General features: G+C 37.4%; 1 protein-coding gene across 3 annotated transcripts in view; it reads right to left on the bottom strand.

The window, feature by feature from the left end:
* Window positions 1–21,339, bottom strand: part of GRIA3 (glutamate ionotropic receptor AMPA type subunit 3) — a 354,742-nt gene that overhangs the window by 108,739 nt on the left and 224,664 nt on the right. For all 3 annotated transcript variants that reach the window (XM_053579897.1, XM_053579896.1, XM_053579898.1), the window contains 5 exons: window positions 13,098–13,259; window positions 9,601–9,768; window positions 5,033–5,137; window positions 3,943–4,050; window positions 2,636–2,842 (listed from right to left, as the gene is read on the bottom strand). In XM_053579897.1, the coding sequence (XP_053435872.1) occupies window positions 2,636–2,842; window positions 3,943–4,050; window positions 5,033–5,137; window positions 9,601–9,768; window positions 13,098–13,259 (750 nt within the window). The remainder of the gene's footprint in view (window positions 1–2,635; window positions 2,843–3,942; window positions 4,051–5,032; window positions 5,138–9,600; window positions 9,769–13,097; window positions 13,260–21,339) is intronic.

Genomic DNA, 21,339 nt, shown 5'->3' with positions numbered 1-21,339 from the left:
ATGATTAGATCATGGGAGCAAAGCCTTCATGAATTGGATTAGTTAGATCCCTTATAAAAAGAGGTCCAAGAGAGACACCTTTCACCACTTCCATCACAGCAAGAAGGCACCATCTATAAGCCTGAAATTGAGTCCTCACAGTTAATCTACCTTGATCTTGGACTTCTGGCCTCTAGAACTGCAAGAAATAACATTTCTGTTATTTATAAGCTACCTGTTTTACGATATTTTGTTATACCAGTCTGAATGGACTAAGGTAGTTGCTAAAGCTGTTTGGTCTTTGGGATGTGACTACATTTCTAGGCCTTAATTTTCTCACATGTTGAAAAAGGTTAATAACATTACCTTCCTTAGAAGCATGTTGTGGAAGCAAATTATATAAGGCTGTAAAGCACTTAGCATAGTATTTGGCAATAAGTAAATATACAAGTTGTATAAATTGATAATAGTAATATAATTATTACAGGAGTATGTCCCACTATTGTCAATTTAACAAATATCGGCTAGGCATTACTATATGCCAGACATTGATTCATTAAAGCAAAAAGTGAGCATTACTATATAATCAAATAATGTGCCAAGAGCAACGGAGAGCTCTAAGCAGGACAAGATCTCTTGGAGCCTAAGTGTTGGGGAGATGAAGGACAGGAAAGAGAAGGTTTTATCACCAACTTATAAATTAAGAGGTTAGAGCTGTGTCAAGGGGGTTCATAGCTTCTTAGGGTCTTTAGAAATCATCACAAGTACTCTGTCCCTTGTTCAGCCCTCTCTGATATTAGAATTTTGTTTTCTTTTTCTCTTCTGTATTCACTTGAATCTCCTTTGCTACTCAGCCTTGCTCTATTTACCAGGACCAAACTTGACCCAAGATAGGACATAATTGGCCTCAGCACCATAGATGGGGGCTAAAGTTCAAGTTGTCTTTCTGCTTATCTGACTAAGGATGGTGCTCCAGTTTTGATACCTGGGGTCCAGCCTCATTTTAAGCCTTAGTTCCCTCTCTGTTCCCTTATTTTTAGAAATGAGTTTCTGCCTTTGTGCTTCTTCCCAAAGGCCTGTTCCAGAAACTTATTTAACGACCCCAATACTCTATACCTTATTTTTGCTGGTTCCCATCTCAAGCACTAGAGTTATTCTCCTGAACCTTAGGCCCAATAGATAGTACTGGATGCTTGCTTCTTGTCAGCTAAGAATTCTTGGTATCTCTACTTCCTAGATTCCTCTGTCTTCTCTTTATTTGTTGTCTAGACAGGGAGCAATCTTTGCAAATAATCCTTGCAGGTTAGAATTAAGCCCAGAGGGTTTAGTTAGGGTATGCTTTAAATAACTAAAAAAGTGGAATTGGAAAGTTCCACTTATTTGGCGATCACCATCTGTGTTAGTTCTCTAGTGACTGGTTCTCCTCATCGGCAGTTCTTATGTCCAATTTTGCTTATCTCATGCCTCATTGGGTTAAGATCTGACATTCTCATTAAAACTAAGTCATTGAAGAGCTCTGAAGATACCACTATACGCTTCTTAAAAGCCCTAATTATCAGTATTAATTCTTTTGCATTTAGCTTAGAACCACATCCTTTATAGTGCCTCCTATTCACTTATTCATTCATTAAATTCACAAGTATTTATACAGTGTCTATGTTTGAGTTCTTGGGATATTGAAATGAATTAGATATGTCTTCTGTCCTCAAGGAGTTCATAGTGTAATGATAAGATGGACTTATAAATAGATAATTATAATACAGGTTCAGAAGTACTATATAAATGCAAAAATACTAGAAGGAACTAAAAAGCAAGGTCACCTAACCCAGACTGTAGGTGGGTAGATGGGGATAGAGAAGGCTTCATGAAAGAGATATCATCTCTGAGTTCTGGAGAACTATCAGTTAGTGTTAGTAGGCTGAAGAGAGGCAAATGCCTCCAGGCATAACCTAAGTGACAGCTTGGCACATTCAGGCAACAACACATATTATACTATGGCTGGAATATCAGGTATGAAAATGAAAGATAAAACTAGGCAGGTAGGTGGGTGATAGATTAAAAAGTGCCTTATTTGCCTATGAAGGAATTTTAATTTTATCCTGATTTTTAAAGTGAGAAATTACAGTAATGTGGAGACCTTATTTGTCAGAGCAAGAACAGAGACAGGGAAACCAGTTAAATGACTGACAAATGCTAAGAATCTTAACTAAAGTGATGACGGTGGGGATGAAAAGTGTGTCTGGATTTCAGAAGTGTAAGAGTAGAATTCACAGGACATGGTGACTGACTAGATATGATGGGAACAAGGAGGAGAGATGTTGAGGATGATTAGGCAACTATGTGGGTGGTGATTCTGCTGCTGGAGCTAGAGAACACACAAGGAACAGATTTTCAATAGAGGGCAGGCTGTGCTTAATGTTACCAAATAACACCCCCTCCAATTCTTCTTTCCTTTTAGTAAAATAATCCTGTTGCTCAAGGGATGCTATTGACAACCTACCTTTACAGAGTTCAATTATAGAAGAAAAAAAATTTTAAAGACTATAAGAAAACAACACAGTTGGATAAATATTGCACTTGAAAGTCAAATCCTCTAACTTCTTTGCTACTTGGAAATCATAGAGGTAAATGAAAACAGAGTAAACAAAAAACTTACCCCATAGACAAGTTCCCCAACCATGCCATTCCATATTTTAGTCTCTGGATCCCTTGCGCCATATTTCCCATCGCCAACAATGGACAATTTGTACTTGATCCTTACGTGTTTGGCTATTTCATAGGCTAAGTCTACACAATAGCCTTCATATCGTTCATTTCCTTCCAGTTGCTCATGGTTCTTCTTATACATTACATATGGTGATTCCTTTGGGACCAGAAGCAAGATCAAAGGATTACTCTTATACATTTTACTAAGAGATGATAAATGTAATAATGAATTTTTCCCTTCTGTAGTTATTGAGATTTGGTGTGTGAAAAGTGCCTTTAAAATGTAGACTTAATAAGCAGAAGAACCTCAACTGACTATCCACTGGGCCACATGATTTTGGAGTCCTTAACTGATGATTTACAGAAGTAGAGAAGGATTTAAGTTCTTCATGAGAACTTGAAAGAAAGAACAGTTTTCAACTATAATGTCTTCAATTTAGTCACATTGGAAAGAGTTATTTTCCTTAGTTACATGAAGGTAAACTGCCTTTGATTTCTCAAGATTTACCATGTAGGAACCAGCTGAGACTTTTTCATTTTTATATCCTAGGGCTTAGTACAGTTCCTAAGACAAATGGAATATTTGATATGCATATTTAAATGAAAGTTAAACTTCAGCCAAGTCTGTATTCTGTTAGTCATAGTTTCACACTTAGTGGTATATTTGTTTTTAACCCAGGTTTATACTTGTTTCAGTAAAAACAAATCAGCTTTTAGAAAAATGTTTTAAAATGAGAATACTATCTCACATTTTAGCAGTGCTTTGAGTTTAGCAGAAAAGCTTCTTCATGTGGTAAATTGTACCTTGAAATTGTCTTATGACATATGTAGGAGATTATTATTATACCCCTTCCATATATTAAGAAAACAACAACCTGAGGCTCAGAGAAATTGTGACTTGCACATCTATACAGGTTAGTGGTAGACCTAATATTAGAACACTAATCTACTCTCTCCTCCACACAATATTGCCTCCCCTACAATGAAGAATTAGGTTTTAAGTCTGGATGAAGGATCAGTCCTATGGGGGTGGGGGCAGGGGGAAAGAGGAGAATGATACCTGAAACGTTTGCAAATTATCATATGTATTTTTAAATGTTATTGTGTTTATCATCATGGAAAGATACTTTGAGATTTTCCTGAGTGCCTTGCTTTTACTTCTTGAACTTGAGTTCTTCCCTAGTAAATGAATAATGATTTTCAGAAAATAGATGTCTTGCTGGACAGAAGGTCTACCTACCTTCTGTCCACACTTACCAGAATGGTAGTTACTACTATGGTGCGGTTCTCTGAGGATGCACTATCATTGCTGATTTGCTGATCTGAGAAAGGCACAAACCTTTCATATTCATTCCAGTAGCCAGCCTAGAAAGAGCAGACATTTTACCTGGATGCATATTTTTCACTCAAAAAGTACTGCATAAAATGCAAATGCTGTTATGGAACAAAACTTTGTTTTTCCCAAGTAGCTTGAGCTTTACAAGGATTGACATCCTTGTATCCCTCTGTCTTGCCACTCCTGCCAGGACCTCAACATTGATACACACACAGATGTGCGGTTTCTTCATCCTGAGAGTTTCTGTCCCTGCCTCACCCTTACTGATATTTTGTAAAATAGTTTAATCTGATAAAGGGTTATCAGACTTTTTATTTCTTAAAAGTCTTATAGCAAAAATTATTTTGTTTTGAACTGTAGGACAGTGGGGAGGTAGGAGTGGAAAATCAGGGAGTATCCTATAGAAATGACAAAATATTTTATGTTCTGAGGTTTTCTCAAAAGGATAAATTCTCACTTTATGGATAACTTAACTATTAGTATGACAGAAGCAAAGTGATCATTGTAAAATTCAGATAATTCTCCAAAGGGAAAGGTACTGTGTTTAAAGTTTATTTGGTGGGTGAATTAGCAAAGTGGAAAAATACCTATTTTCCAATTCTTTTGCTAAAACCATATGTGCTTTGGAAGCTTCTGTTTCCATAACAACATTCTATAAAATTTGTGACCCCTTCCCTTCATTTTAGAAAGCCATCAACTCATCAACTTAACTCATCAACTTAACTCATCAAGTCTATAAGTTATAGACTTATAAGTTGAAAGCTTATCAACTCATAAGTCTATAACTTTAATCAAACCCGTTTTAGAGGGAAATTGTCCTTTAAAAATGTGTAGGTGGATGATCTGATTAAAAAACAACTTGGTGCATCAGATCTGCATCCCTCATGGAGTGAAAAGGTAAAAATAATGCATAGGAATTTGCTTTGTGTGTATTTCCTAACGCCTAGATTCTTGTATCTAAGTGTTTTCTCTTGAGAGATTTTTCTTTAGATATTTGTTTTGGTCACTTACTTTTCGAGAACCAGTGACTTTCATTTCGTATACATCGATGGTGTAATTTGTCCTACGTCCGTAAGTGTCAAATTGGATATTTCCAGTCATTCCTTGTACTTGGACCTGGTAGAAAGGAAAAAATGTAAAATTTTATTTATTTATTTTTTCTTTTTTTATTAAATCATAACTGTATACAATGATATGATTATGGGGCATCATACACTCACTTCATAAACCATTTGACACATTTTTATCACAGTGGAAAATTTTAAAATAGTAACTTATTGCTTGCTTTCTAGGTATCTAGGATGAGGTCTATTGACAGATCTTGAAATCTTGGAGAATTTGTATCTTGAGTCATTGAGCTCTATCCACGAGATCAAATTCATACAGATAGATATTCATTTTCTCTGCACTATTTTTTCAGTATGCCTTTGAGTTATGAAGCATTGAATACATATGAGAGGCTGATACCTATATGATATAGTGAGGACTCCACTACCACCTTTTCAAGGATCTTAAGTTTCCACTATTCCCTTCTTAAAGAATACTCTTCAAGCTACTCCCTGAACTAGGGTAATGCATTCTAAACTGTGAGTTCCTTGAGGGCCACGGCTGAGTCTTAGTAATCTTAATAATCTGGTATCAGTAGCATGGGCTTTGGAGCTCCTGGGTTCATATTCTAGCTTCATCACTTAATAACTGAATGGTTTTGGGCATTTTCCTTAATGCTTTTCTACCTCAGTGTCCTAATCTGTAAAATGGGAAATCCTAGTAGTACCTATTCCTCAGAGATGTTGGGAGGATTTTTTTTTTTTTTTGGTAGAGACAGAGTCTCACTTTATGGCCCTCAGTAGAGTGCCGTGGCCTCACACAGCTCACAGCAATCTCCAACTCCTGGGCTTAAGCGATTCTCTTGCCTCAGCTTCCCGAGTAGCTGGGACTACAGGCGCCCGCCACAACGCCCAGCTATTTTTTGGTTGCAGTTTTGGCAGGGGCTGGGTTTGAACCCGCCACCCTCAGTATATGGGGCCGGCCCCTTACTGACTGAGCCACAGGTGCCGCCCGATGTTGGGAGGATTAAAGGAGTTATGCATATATGGTGTTTAGAATAGTCAGACATGTAGCAAGCATTATAATACATGCTAGCTATATTAACTATCATTATTATTAATCAAAATTAATTCAATTATATTTCTTGCAAGGGATGAGCTTTCCCTTTTATTATTTAATCTATGTCCAAATACAGACAGGTAGTGGGGAGCTAACCCATGGAGGAATAATCCAAAAGTTTTAAAATTTGTCAAGTTTAAGGGATCAGGAGTATGGAGCTCTAGATGAGAAAGATAAAAATATTAGGAGCCCCCAAACCTATTTTGGATGCCAAATTTATGTTCAATGTAGGTCACAATTTCTCCCAAGTCTGGTCCCAGCTTTATGAACTAATAAGACTCCATCTCTGCTTGTATTTCACAGTCCGTGCAGGGACACTGGATGAAAGACTCTCAATAAATGTCATTATTGTTAACCACTTGCATTACTCATCTGGAGAGTAAGGGTCAAATACTTCACTTCAAAGAAAAAAGAATCTGACTTGTTTTCCTAGGTTGAAAGGATGGAATACTTTTTCATCACTTATAGAAAATAACAAACTGTCAAATATGTCAGAAGTGGTAATGGGCTTGTGTTACAGAAAGGAAAATTGTTGTCAAATATTAGGGAATATTTTTCATAAGGAAAGGGGCTTGTCACAACTGGTAGGAGACAGTGGAATTCCTGTTGAAAGAGAAATGCTCCAACGTGATGAACTGAAAATAAGGTACTTGTCCAACTGGCCCAGCAAATCTAAGTAGTATTGTCAGCCTAGGCTTGTGGAGGAGGTGATGTCACACTTCTAGTTGAAGAAAAGGACCTTTGTTGAGATAGAAATTACTTATCCTGTGGGATGGGACTGGTGCATATAGTGCTGCATGAAGGGCTCTTTATACTTCATTTTGGGCATTGAATTCTAGGAAAGACAATGGCATAGGAACCTACTAAGGAAATCCTTAATTACTGAAAATAGCAAGGGCTTCAAGTCTCCTTAGAATTGTATGTTTCTAAAGATCCAAACTATCTGAACATAATCTATGAATTGGACAATGGTCAACTTATGTCCAAGAGATTTCAACCCCCATAATTCAAATATTTGGTAAGCAGAAGTAGAAATAGGCTACTTATCAGACAGAAGCATAGTTTTAAGGATGTGGTCTACTATTGAATATCAGTGACGGTTTCCCACCATCCTATCTGTGATTCCTTCCTTAATCCATATTACACCATGTAGAATTTAACCATAACATTTTAATGATCTATTTTGGGTAGTTTCCAGCTACCCACCTAGATTAGGAGCATCAATGAATAAGTGTTTTTTCCCCCCATTGTGTTCTCAGCAACAAATACAACATGTGGAATAGAGCAGATACTCAATAAATGTTGATTGAAAAAAATCTCAATGACTTAGAATTTGTGACAGATATTTCAGTAAACCATGCTGAGGCTGATCTTTGTACTACTTGCAGATAGTGAGAATAATTACCCAGTTTGCAAGTGCCTTTAAGATATTTTAAAGCATTTGTTTACATATTAACAATTTAAATGTGAGCTCCCCTCATCTTATTTCATGCTTGCACACTAAAATAGAGCCTGATACATAGTCATAGGTGCTCAGTGAATATTTACTGGATGAATGGTGTGCTTATTTATCCATTACAACAGGCCTTGTAGGAGCCTCTGTCAGGCAATGATTTTGTTTGCCAGATTTCTTTGAGGTAAGAGAATGATTTATTGAGAAATAACTATGCACTAGTCAGAATGAGGTATGCTTTTACATCATGCAATCTCACTTTTAATTATCTCAAATAAAATGGGATTTCTCTTAATGTAGTAAAGTGCTTAGTATTTCAAACTGTATTTCCTTGCACTCCCCCTAAATAGTGCTGTTTTACTGAAGCACTGCCTACTTTTGGAAAAGGTGAATGCTTTCTAGCCTCTCTGGAACAGTAGGAAGAGATTGGTCTGTAGGCAGAGGTAAACTATCCTTTTGGGTGAGTGTCTGATCATTAGGACCTGGGAAGGAAGGTTACTTACTTCGCTTACAGCTTTATCAATAAGTTTGACATGCAGAAAATTTTCTCTGAAATAGTATGATCAATCTCATCTTTTCTCCAGTTAAATTTATGTCTTGTCCTTTATTCTGGTAGCAAGTTTTCTACTGGGGAACGTGGTTATTTGTGTCATGAATGGGGAGTCAATTGGAGATATTGGCTCTTGCCCCTTGAGGTTTTGTTGATGAAAACTCCTTTTGATTCATTCTGAGGAAATTTTATATTTCACTCATCATTATGTTTCACCTGACAATACAGATCTTGTAACTGCTCTGAAGGTTGAATTTAATTAACTGCTCTTCAAAACTGTGTAGTGCTACCTCCATAAAACTACACTCAGGGCATTTGTTAAGGAACTGACATAATGACATGAAAATCTGCGTGATGGAAGAATGAGTCATGTCTTTTTCTTGGAGAGAGACACAGGGGCTACTAACCCCTCTTGATTGAATGCTACAACTTGGCAAATTTAAGGAGGCAGTAAGAGAGCCAACTACACAAAATGATGTGTGTTACGAGGCTGTTACAAATTCTTCGTTGCTGGGTTGTGCACAGAAATATCTTATCACTGCTCATCTCTTTGTTGATTTGTATTCCCCAAACATCAGGATAATTAAATAAGTAGAAATAAGAGAGCCTTGTACTCTTGAAGGCTCATTTTAATGCATGCAGGCACATATTGCATAAAGCAAAATATTCAGGAAAGAGCTCTTGCTTGGAAAGCTGCAGTGAATGGGTGATGCTGCTGTTGGTATAAATAATGAAATCTGTTCAAGGAACACTTATTTAAGCCTTAAATGATCTCCTACCCAGTAAATACTAAAAACAAGTGACCTATTTGACTGTCTATCCATTGATTCCTTGTACTTTTCTTTAAATTTTTTCTTTGCAGCATTGGACAAAAGCTTTTTAAGTAGGCCTAGAAACGTAGCATGTTCCTCCATCTTATCATGTAGAGTAGGATAACTGTTCTTTTTGACAACAGAAATACTACCACATTGGTTCAATTCCACAGTCTATCCAGGCTACATTTGTCTGATAAGCAAGGGAACACATTATCCTTTGTAGTGTCTATCTTGAAATTAGGAGTGTCTTATAGAGTATCACAATCTCCCTAAGAAATGTCATATTTTTGAACCTATTTACTCACTCAATCCATACTTTTAAGGGTACTGAGTTCCATTTACTATCCACAATATAGCACACAACCAACTATTCATTTGCCCAAAATTTACTATTTTTTAAGCTTCAAGGAAGAACCTTCCTATTTTTAGATTTCTAAATTTGAGTGAATATTCATATTCATCCTCTTTGCATGCTCTGAGGTTCTACAGACTGTGATCTTATGCCTTTTAGTGTGTCTTCTCTCATGATTGACATTTCATCTTTTTTGTATCTTCATAAACCCCTCCACCCTCAATAACCCATTGTGGTCTTTACCATTTTTAGAGCTCTCTCGATATCAATTCCTTGGCTCCAGGGCACAGCAGGATTTGCTAAGCAGTCTCCAGCACTGCCTCTGCGGGACACATCCACTCGCTGCCTCCTCAGATAGCGAAAAGCTTCTGCTATAACCAGTATTGCATCGTGTGTCAATGCAGATGTGTACTGAAATGGTGGATGGAAAACAAGATATCATGACAAATCACACCCTCAAAACTTGCCTTATTCCTTATAATTTTCATTCATCTCTACCTCTTGCTCTATGCCAGGGGTTCTCAAACTGCGGCCCGCGGGCCACATGAGATGGTGTGATTGTATTTGTTCCCATTTTGTTTTTTTTTACTTCAAAATAAGGTATGTGCAGTGTGCATAGGAATTTGTTCATAGTTTTTTTTTTTTTTTAACTATAGTCCAGCCCTCCAACGGTCTGAGGGACGGTGAATTGGCCCCCTGTTTAAAACGTTTGAGGATGCCTGCTCTATGCAATCTCTTTCCTAATTATTTGAGTCAAGAGATCTCACTGGGAAAGCCTGACTTTGATTCATTCTAGAATGATGTCTCTTAACTCATGTGTGCACATGTTGAGTTATTAAGATCAAATGGCTCAAGGGAATCTCTCTCTTGCTCTCAATACTGTTTTTCATATTGAGTGAATGACTACTAAAAAGCCAGGTCTTTTATAGAGGGAGAAATATGTGTGAAGTTAAAGGATGGCATATATAGATTGGAGAGGAAATAGCATATCCTAAAGCAAGAGTGGGTTATTGCTATTTGTAATAGAAAATTCAGATCTGGTGTTTACTTATGGGAAAATGAAAATAGCTAAGTTAGACAGCTTGAAATTAATTTGGAGAGAAACATTAATCATTTCTGTCTGGACCATGTTTTTGCCGAGGTAGGACTTCTGGCCAGCAATAAATCAGTTTTTGTTTCCGGGGGGGGTAGCAAAAACCAGAGCTGGTTTTCGATTGTAGAAAATTACAATTGTTATTGAATTTTAAATCTGATAACGTTGACAATTCTTAGGCGATACTTCATAATGTTACCTCTTTCAGACAAGAACACCTACTTTGTGTTCCTTGGGCATATTGATATACTCTAGTATGGATGAGGTCAGTCACTTAATACAAGGGATTATTTGATTATCTGCAATTTGAAATAGTGGATGGTTTTTCATTAAATGAATCAACAACAGTATGATTAAAATAAGCTGGCCCCTGTTTTTCAAGAGTGACAAATACTGGCAGAATACAGAATACCGATGACTTTTTAAAAAGTGTAGCAAAATGTCCTAAGGGGAGCTCTCTTGCTATCTAGAACAGTATGTCCAAATACAATTGGTGTGAATACATTGTTGTCTCTATAACTATCAATTTACTTTCCTAACTTTTCTCATGTTACTTTTATTTCAAAAGCAAATAATCAAGTATGACTATAACAGGGGACATAGTTCTTTCATGAAGAAAAATCTTTGCATCTGCCCATCCTTGCAATACATAAAGCCAACATGGTGGTGATTTTCTTTCTTGCTGACTGCATAAATTGTCAGCAATCTTAATGCAGTCCCTTCCAAACCATGCCAAGAGAGCAATTTAATTTTCTACTTATTTCAGTTTCTATTTATCAAGGTGTTAGAATGCCCCCCCCAAAGCCTAAAAGAAAACACAAGAGTAAATTAAGCCTTAGCATCTCTAATCTCTAGACAACTTTATTTCCTAATCAAAAATATTGTACATCAATTTTTAGAGTGGACTTTTTCTCTAATGGATATAGTGCAAGGTTTTATAATTACTAGTACTAAGCAAAATTTATCTGAAACTTATAACCATCTACTTAAATATTCCATTTTCTTAAGTTGTTCAAAGGATTTTTTAACTTATAATCCTGAACAGTTCTTCTCAGCAAGTTCTAGAATTTACATTCTACATTCCAGACATTATCAATGAGTACACTATTGCTGAGATTGTCTTCCTTCTCTTTTGTACATGCTCTATGATTTCAGAGAAGGCATCAATTACTCTGCAACCTTTTTCATAGATTTTACTCCTGTTGATTTTTTTTTGTGCCTAACAAAAGTACCTGCTAAAATACTGAATAAATAAATTTATTTCTTTTACCTATTATCTGCCAAATCTAAACATAACTATGGACAGGCAGTTTTACAAAAATCTGAATTAGTATAAGCTCACCTAAGTGTTGAGGGAGGATGAATATCAGTTTAGTACATTAAGATTTTTTGGTTATAAAGGATTCATCATAGGGATTGTGACCATATTTACTGAATCAAATTAGGATACTTGATCTGACCATGGAACAGAATTTTTAAAAACAGGACTATCCTAGAAAAATCTGGCAGATATAATTACTATAACTACAACTAGTGAGTGGCTTAACTGAATGAAAAAAAATGATGTCTAACTCACAATTCTCTAGAACATACCGATTATATAATACTAGATCTCACTTAAACTCTGTTTTGATGTGACCCATTTAGAATGGACCTGCCTAGGTGGTATAGAACATAACTCTTCTCTGGCCTGTGTTCCCTACTCTACTCTCCTATTCTTTTCTTGCCAGGGAGGAAGGATTAGAGGACAGGTATCTTGAAACCATGAGAAGGGAGATCTTTCATCCCTTTTTCTTTTTTAGGAAAGGGTCCTGCTCCTATTTTGATTCCTCATCTTGTATCACAGTCATCTTGTATCACATACTTTTCACTATGTCAGGAAGAAAGAATTGAAAGTCTGTTTCATGCTTGAATCAGTTCAACAAGGGAATGAGTTACTTAAAAAATTCGTTTGAAAAGTACTTTGTGTAACATGAGTAACTTCCCCCTAATTTATTTGTTTTAATTCCTGATTTTTAAATAATAGGATTTGTAGCCATAGGGGAATATGTATAAAAATGTGCATTTTAAGCATGACTTTGCTTTTAATATTCTTATCTTGATATTATAAAAATGAGCAACTTAGGTAATCTAATTATTTTTGAAGACACGTTTGCAAGCAGGAAAATATTTCCATTCTATATATATATAGGCAATACACACTCTGTATTAGAGCCTAATTCACTTGGGTGTACTGAGATTCATGAAACTTATTAACACCAAGCAATCACATAAATAATGTAAAATCTAATTTTCTGTTTTATACTATCAATCTTCTTTACCTATTCCCACTGCTCCCACCCTTTACCTGGCTCAGGTTCTTGTAATATTGTAAATTGTTATGAACATATTACAAATGAAATTCATTAAAAATTAAGTTAACTTATTCCCAAACACTGGATTTTAAAAGATCTCATTCCCAATTGCTTCTTTATTCAGGAGTTTAGTTTTCAAATGCAATAGCATCACCTGCAGTTGTTTTTTTAGCAACTTTTAATCATTTCTAAGGGGAGATCACTTGATCACAGGATGACTGTTAGAATATAAAGACCATACTGCGATGCTTTGAAAAGCCAGCCTTAGGTTTTTAAATGCCATGGAACATTACCTTTAGTGGTGCATTCTTGGCTTCAGGGAATTCCCTTTCATCCAGCCTCACCCAGCGCTGTATGAACTGCTGAACCATAGGGTTTTCGTTATTGACAATCTGGAAACCTGTAATGTTGGCTCCCCCATGCATGACTCTTTCCAGCAAAATATCAGTAAAACCCTAAAAAAACATTGAAAGGGGATCATGATTGTGGGAGGTTGTGTCTTCTTACTCACCATATGTGTTAGAGTGGATGAAATGAAAACCCATACCCTAGGATCACTTAGTAGCAATCAAGAAAGCCTGGATTATGAAATGAATTCTTATAGTACTATGTCTCTGAAACTAGAGGAAAAATGAAGAAAACATGCATTCTTTCATTTTAGTGCCCGGGTCTTTATTTAATGTAAGTGTCACGTGTACAAACATAGGTACCAATTTCAGGCAAATGTTTTGATTTATTTTATTTAAGTGTATTTTCAATCTTCTTTGAATACAAATACAGTGCTTTATGTAACTGGAAAATGTTTGACCTTAATGAGGGTTATAACAAACTTTTCTTCAACCTAACATGCTAACCACAGCAGATTTTTTCAAATCCTTCATCTTATATCACAGTGATAAATACTTTAGACATTTGTGATTTACAGAAATGCCGATGAGTGAAACTGACAGCTTGATTGCATATAATAATACAAATCCCGGGGTACATCTCACATGTATCCATTAATGAATCTTGACATGAACTGCATAGCTTTTTACCATAGTCTTCTTAACTCACTCTGGTTACCATATGGTGTCTCTGCCACCTAAACCTCCTGAAGGAATCTCTCCAGGGTTCACACCTAAGCCATCTCCACCTGGGCACTCTGAGTTCCATTGGGCATTATTATCTTCTGGGACATCTCACCCAGGAATTGCTGCTATTTTTGCTAGATATCTGTCTCTTGCTAATTGCTCCTAATGTGCTAGGGTCCTCAATATGCTGAAGCCAGCATTTCTATTTATAAAGAAATAGGGGAGAGTTCTTCCTTATTTCTCTAGATCCTCCCAACATGTTATTATAAAAATTTCAAATATACATAAAAGGTGAAAGAATTACACAGTGAATACCCATATAGTCACTATGCATATTCTACAATTAATGTTTTTCTGTTCATCAATCCATTTCATTTTTGAAATGCATTTCAAAATAAGTTATATTCCTCAGTATACTTTACCCCTAAAGACTGCAGGATGAGTTCAGTGTTTGTGTATAGTTCTTTCTTCCTTTCTTTTTGAGGTAAAATTTGCATATAATGAAATGTACTCAATGACTTTTGATAAAATTTTTGATAAATGCATACACCTGTATAATCTAAATTTGTATCAATTCTTTAAAGTTTTCCCTTTTTTTGCATTCTAAAAAATTTTTTACTGGAGTATCATAATCATATATAGAAGTGTTCATATCTTTAAGGGAATGGCTTCATGAATATTCACAAACTGAATATGAATGCACCTTTCCAGTTAGCACCTCCCCCCTTGCAACTCTTAATTTTATATTTCTTTACCATGGGTAACAAGGTAGTCTTAGAAAATGTTTTAGTGAAATAGCTTTTTCTTTCCTTTTTTTTTTTTCTGTTGGGAGAGTTCTTAACAAGCATGTTTCTTGTTTGTTGTTTTTCTTTTCTTTTTGTTCTATTGACATTTTTCCCTTTTTTAAAATTTCGGATTAATATGAGGTACAAATGTTTAGGTTACATTGTTTTCATTTCTAAGGCAAAGTTCAAACGGTAGTCAAACCCTTCACTCAGGGAGTGTGCTGAACACCCTCACATTGTGCACATTAGGTGAGATCTTGCCAATCATCCTCTGTCCTCCCCCCATTTCCTCTCCCTCACTAGACTATACTTGTGGTTTTCTTTTGTGTGGACAGCATGTAGTTGTTTTTTCTATTGGTCCATTCTTGAGATACTTTACTAAGAAGAATGTGTTTCAATTCAATCCAGCTAAATACAAAAGATGTAAAGTTTCCATCTTGGGCGAGGGGAGACAAGATGGCGGACTGAAGCCAGCTTTCAACAAAGGCTCCCGTCCAGAAGGAGAGTTAAGGGACAGGAATTTAGTAAGTATCCTGGTGGACTTGAGCCTCACCAAGAGAGAAGGCTGAAGAACGCACATCAACACCGCTGAGGCAAGTTGTGATCACAAGGACGCAAACAAAAGAACGCTCACTTCTGGATATTCTGAGGCCACACCCCCTGTCTCCCTGGGCAACCAGAGGAGGCCACCGGCCACACGGCTCACAAACCCGGGAAGCTTCCAGGGCGGGGCCGACCCAGAGAGGTGTTCAGACGCAATTCTCCAACAGCAAAGACGTTTGAACTCAAAACAGCCCGTCTTCTGTAGGCGACGACAGGAACAGAGACAGAACCTCACAAAGTTGTCTGTTCTGTTCTGTTCTGTTCTGTTAGCAGCATCCATCAGGGACGGGGCTAAGCCTGAGTGAACACCTCCTTCCCATCACCTGCATCAAACACTCAAAGATGTCAGGCCCCATCTCCTCCTGCTAGATAGCGGCAGTCTGCGGGGGCCTGGCAGACTTCCTTGCAATTCAGGCAGGTGCAAACCCCTGGAGTGTCTGTTCACTGCAGGCAACTGGGTTAGCCATCTGCAGAGATACCAGTGACTGGGTCCGACGGAGGGGCAAAGTGGGGAAGGAGACGTCAACCTTCCCAGACTGCTCTGTTTGCTGGGTGGCTCCTCCTGACTCCATGCTGCACTGGGGTGAGCTGTGTCAGAGGAGTCACCAGGCCCCTGTGACCCAGTTCCCAGAGACCTCTGGAACCCTTCCACCCGAGACAAGTGCCGATTGAGACAGTTGATTCGGACCTTTTGAACTGGGCTAATAGACTGAGGACTTTTCAGGCGGTGCCCTGGGTGTGCGATTGTAGGAAGGTTTGATTCTCCTTTTCCAACTGGGGCCAGAGGTGGGCAGGCGGGGTGACTTAATTGCTGATTTTTCCACACAGCTGAGACTTCAAGCCAGAGTAGAAGTTGCAATAGGATCAAACAGAAACCAGCTGAAAACAAGACAGAACCACTTTGCTCCACCACACCAGACAGGGCCCCAGTTTCTCAGGCCACAACACTGTACGGGCCCTCGATAAAACCCCAGGGGAAAAACCAAAGGGAGTAAACCATGGGGCGGAATCAGCGGAAAAACTCTGGTAACATGAATAACCAGAATAGATCAACCCCCCAAGAAAAGATACGGCAGATGTGATTGAAGATCCCATTCATAAACAACTGGCTGAGATGTCAGAAGTCGAATTCAGAATTTGGTTTGCAGACAAGATTAATAAAATGGAATTAGGAATTCGAGGAGAAATTCAAAAATTGTCTCAAAAATTTAACGAATTTAAAGACAAAACCACCAAAGACTTAGACACACTGAAACAAGAACTTACAGCCCTCAAAGATATGAAAAATACAGTAGAATCCCTCAGTAACAGAATGGAGCAAGCAGAAGAAAGGATTTCTGACATTGAAGATAAAGTCTTCGAACACTCCCAATCTCTCAAAGAGGAAGAGAAATGGAGAGCAAAAACGGATCACTCACTCAGAGAACTCTCAGATAATTCGAAAAAAAACAACATAAGGGTTATAGGAATTTCAGAGAACGATGAAGTGGCTGCCAAGGGCACAGAGGCCTTTCTACATGCAATTATGAAAGAAAATTTTCCAGACATGCCTAGAGAATCTGAAATTCAGATAGCAGACAGCTTCAGAACCCCAGCACGATTCAACCCCAATAAGCCATCTCCCAGACATATCATAATTAGCTTCACTAAAGTTAACATGAAAGAGAAGATTCTCAAAGCAGGCCCGGTGAAAGAAAACTATAACGTACAAAGGTAAGAATATTAGAATAACTGCAGATCTCTCTGCTGAAACTTTTCAAGCAAGAAGAGGCTGGTCATCAACTTTTAATCTCCTAAAGCAAAAAAACTTTCAACCCAGGATCTTGTATCCAGCTAAACTGAGTTTCATCTATGATGGAGAAATTAAATACTTCAATGACATTCATATGTTGAAAAAATTTGCCATAAGTAAACCAGCTCTTCAGGATGTTCTCAGACCTATCCTCCACAATGACCAACCCAATCCTATACCACAAAAGTAAACTCACTCAGAAACTTCGGATCAAACTCCAACTTCCACACTGGCAAAAGGATTAAAAATGTCCACTGGACCTTTGAAAAACTCGATACCCAAAATTCCACCAGACTTATCAATACTCTCCATCAATGTGAATGGCTTAAACTGTCCTCTAAAGAGGCATAGGTTAGCTGACTGGATACAAAAACTCAAGCCAGATATTTGTTGCATACAAGAGTCACATCTCAACTTAAAAGACAAATACAGACTCAGGGTAAAAGGATGGTCATCCATATTTCAGGCAAATGGTAATCAGAAAAAAGCAGGTGTTGCAATTTTATTTGCAGATACAGTAGGCTTTAAACCATCAAAAGTAAGGAAGGACAAGAATGGTCACTTCATATTTGTTAAGGGTAATACTCAATATGACGAGATCTCAATTATTAATATCTATGCACCCAACCAGAATGCACCTCAATTTATAAGAGAAACCCTAACAGACATGAGTAACTTGATTTCCTCCAGCTCCATAATCGTTGGAGATTTCAACACTCCCTTGGCAGTGTTGGATCGATCCTCCAGAAAGAAGCTGAGGAAAGAAATCTTAGATTTAAACCTAACCATCCAATATTTAGATTTAGCAGACATCTACAGAACATTTCATCCCAACAAAACTGAATACACATACTTCTCATCAGCCCACGGAACTTACTCCAAAATTGATCACATTTTAGGTCACAAGTCTAACCTCAGTAAATTTAAAGGAATAGAAATTATTCCATGCATCTTCTCGGACCATCATGGAATAAAACTTGAATTGAGTAACAACAGGAATCTGCATTCCCATACAAAAACATGGAAGTTAAATAACCTTACGCTGAATGATAGCTGGGTCAGAGATGAGATTAAGAAAGAAACTACCAATTTTTTGGAACAAAACGACAATGAAGACACAAACTATCAGAACCTCTGGGACACTGCAAAGGCAGTTCTAAGAGGGAAATTTATAGCACTGCAAGCCTTCCTCAAGAGAACGTAAAGAGAGGAAGTTAACAACTTAATGGGACATCTCACGCAACTGGAAAAGGAAGAACATTCCAACCCCAAACCCAGTAGAAGAAAAGAAATAACCAAAATTAGAGCAGAATTAAATGAAATTGAAAACAAAAGAATAATACAACAGATCAATAAATCAAAAAGCTGGTTTTTTGAAAAGGTCAATAAAATAGATAAACCTCGGCCAACCTAATCAGGAAAAAAAGAGTAAAATCTCTAATATCATCAATCAGAAACAACAAAGACGAAATAACCACAGACTCATCAGAAATCCAAAAAATCCTTAATGAATATTACAAGAAACTTTATTCCCAGAAATATGAAAATCTGAAGGAAATAGACCGATACTTGGAAGCACGCCACCTTCCAAGACTTAACCAGAATCAAGTGGAAATGTTGAACAGACCCATATCAAGTTCAGAAATAGCATCAACTATACAAAACCTCCCTAAAAAGAAAAGCCCGGGACCAGATGGTTTCAAGTCAGAATTCTACCAAACCTTTAAAGAGAAATTAGTACCTATATTACTCAACCTGTTCCAAAATGTAGAAAAAGAAGGAAGACTACCCAACACATTCTATGAAGCAAACATCACCCTGATCCCCAAACCAGGAAAAGACCCAACAAGAAAAGAAAATTATAGACCAATATCACTAATGAATATAGATGCAAAAATATTCAACAAGATCCTAACAAACAGAATCCAGCAACACATCAAACAAATTATACATCAAGACCAAGTTGGTTTTATCCCAGGGTCTCAAGGCTGGTTCAATATACGTAAATCTATAAATGTAATTCAGCACATAAACAAATTAAAAAACAAAGACCATATGATTCTCTCAATTGATGCAGAAAAAGCTTTTGATAATATCCAGCATCCCTTCATGATCAGAACACTCAAGAAAATTGGTCTAGAAGGGACTTTTCTTAAACTGATAGAGGCTATCTACAGCAAACCCACAGCCAATATCATATTGAATGGAGTTAAATTGGAATCATTTCCACTCAGATCAGGAACCAGACAAGGCTGCCCATTGTCTCCATTGCTTTTCAACATTGTAATGGAAGTTTTAGCCACCGCAATTAGGGAAGAAAAGGCGATCAAGGGTATCCATATAGGGTCAGAAGAGATCAAACTCTCGCTCTTCGCAGATGATATGATTGTGTATCTGGAAAACACTAGGGACTCTACTACAAAACTTTTAGAAGTGATCAAGGAATACAGCAGCCTCTCAGGTTACAAAATCAACATTCATAAATCGGTAGCCTTTATATACACCAACAACAGTCAAATTGAAAAAGCAGTTAAGGACTCTATCCCATTCACAGTAGTGCCAAAGAAGATGAAATATTTGGGAATTTACCTAACAAAAGACGTGAAAGATCTCTATAAAGAGAACTATGAAACTCTAAGAAAAGAAATAGCTGAAAATGTTAACAAATGGAAAAACATACCATGCTCATGGCTAGGAAGAATCAACATTATCAAAATGTCCATGCTACCCAAAGCAATATATAATTTCAACGCACTCCCTATTAAAGCTCCACTGTCATATTTTAAAGATCTTGAAAAAACATTACTTTGTTTTATATGGAATCAGAAAAAACCTCGAATAGCCAAGACATTACTCAGAAATAAAAACAAAACAGGAGGAATCACACTACCAGACCTCAGACTTTACTACAAATCGATAGTGATCAAAACAGCATGGTATTGGCACAAAAACAGAGAAGTAGATATCTGGAACAGAATAGAGAACCAAGAGATGAATCCAGCTACTTACCGCTATTTGATTTTTGACAAGCCAATTAAAAACATTCAGTGGGGAAAAGATTCCCTATTTAACAAATGGTGCTGGGTGAACTGGCTGGCAACCTGCAGAAGACTGAAATTGGACCCACACCTTTCACCATTAACTAAGATAGACTCTCATTGGATTAAAGATTTAAACTTAAAACATGAAACTATAAAAATACTAGAGGAGAATGCAGGGAAAACCCTTGAAGAAATTGGTCTGGGTGAGTATTTCATGAGGAGAACCCCCCGGGCAATTGAAGCAGCTTCAAAAATACACTACTGGGACTTGATCAAACTAAAAAGCTTCTGCACAGGTAAGAACACAGTAAGCAGAGCAAGCAGACAGCCCTCAGAATGGGAGAAGATATTTGCAGGGTATATCTCTGACAAAGGTTTAATAACCAGAATCCACAGAGAACTCAAACGCATCAGCAAGAAAAAAACAAGGGATCCCATCGCAGGCTGGGCAAGGGATTTGAAGAGAAACTTCTCTGAAGAAGACAGGCGCAAGGCCTTCAGACATATGAAAAAATGCTCATCATCTTTAATCATCAGAGAAATGCAAATCAAAACTACTTTGAGATATCATCTAACTCCAATGAGACTAGCCTATATCACAAAATCTCAAGACCGGAGATGTTGGCGTGGATGCGGAGAAAAGGGAACACTTCTGCACTGCTGGTGGGAATGCAAATTAATGCATTCCTTTTGGAAAGATATATGGAGAACACTCAGAGATCTAAAAATAGATCTGCCTTTCAATCCTGTAATTCCTCTGCTGGGCATATACCCAGAAGACCAAAAATCACAGCATAACAAAGATATTTGTACCAGAATGTTTATTGCAGCCCAATTCATAATAGCTAAGTCATGGAAAAAGCCCAAGTGCCCATCGATCCACGAATGGATTAATAAATAGTGGTATATGTATACCATGGAATACTATGCAGCCTTAAAGAAAGATGGAGACTTTACCTCTTTCATGTTTACATGGATGGAGCTGGAACATATTCTTCTTAGTAAAGTATCCCAAGAATGGAAGAAAAAATACCCAATGTACACAGCCCTACTATGAAACTAATTTGGGACTCTCACATGAAAGCTATAACCCAGCTACAACTTAACAATAGGGGGAAGTGGGAAAGGGGGGAGTGAGTAGAGGGAGGGGAATCGGTGGGATCACACCTGTGGTGCATATTACAGGGGTATTTGCGAAACTTGGTAAATGTAGAATGTAAATGTTTTGGCACAGGAACTGA

Source organism: Nycticebus coucang, chromosome X, assembly GCF_027406575.1.
Source record: "Nycticebus coucang isolate mNycCou1 chromosome X, mNycCou1.pri, whole genome shotgun sequence".
In the NCBI taxonomy this organism is placed as follows: Eukaryota; Metazoa; Chordata; class Mammalia; order Primates; family Lorisidae; genus Nycticebus; species Nycticebus coucang.
The sequence above is the reverse complement of the archived record's forward strand: the minus strand, read 5'-3'. Positions and strand labels throughout refer to the sequence as shown.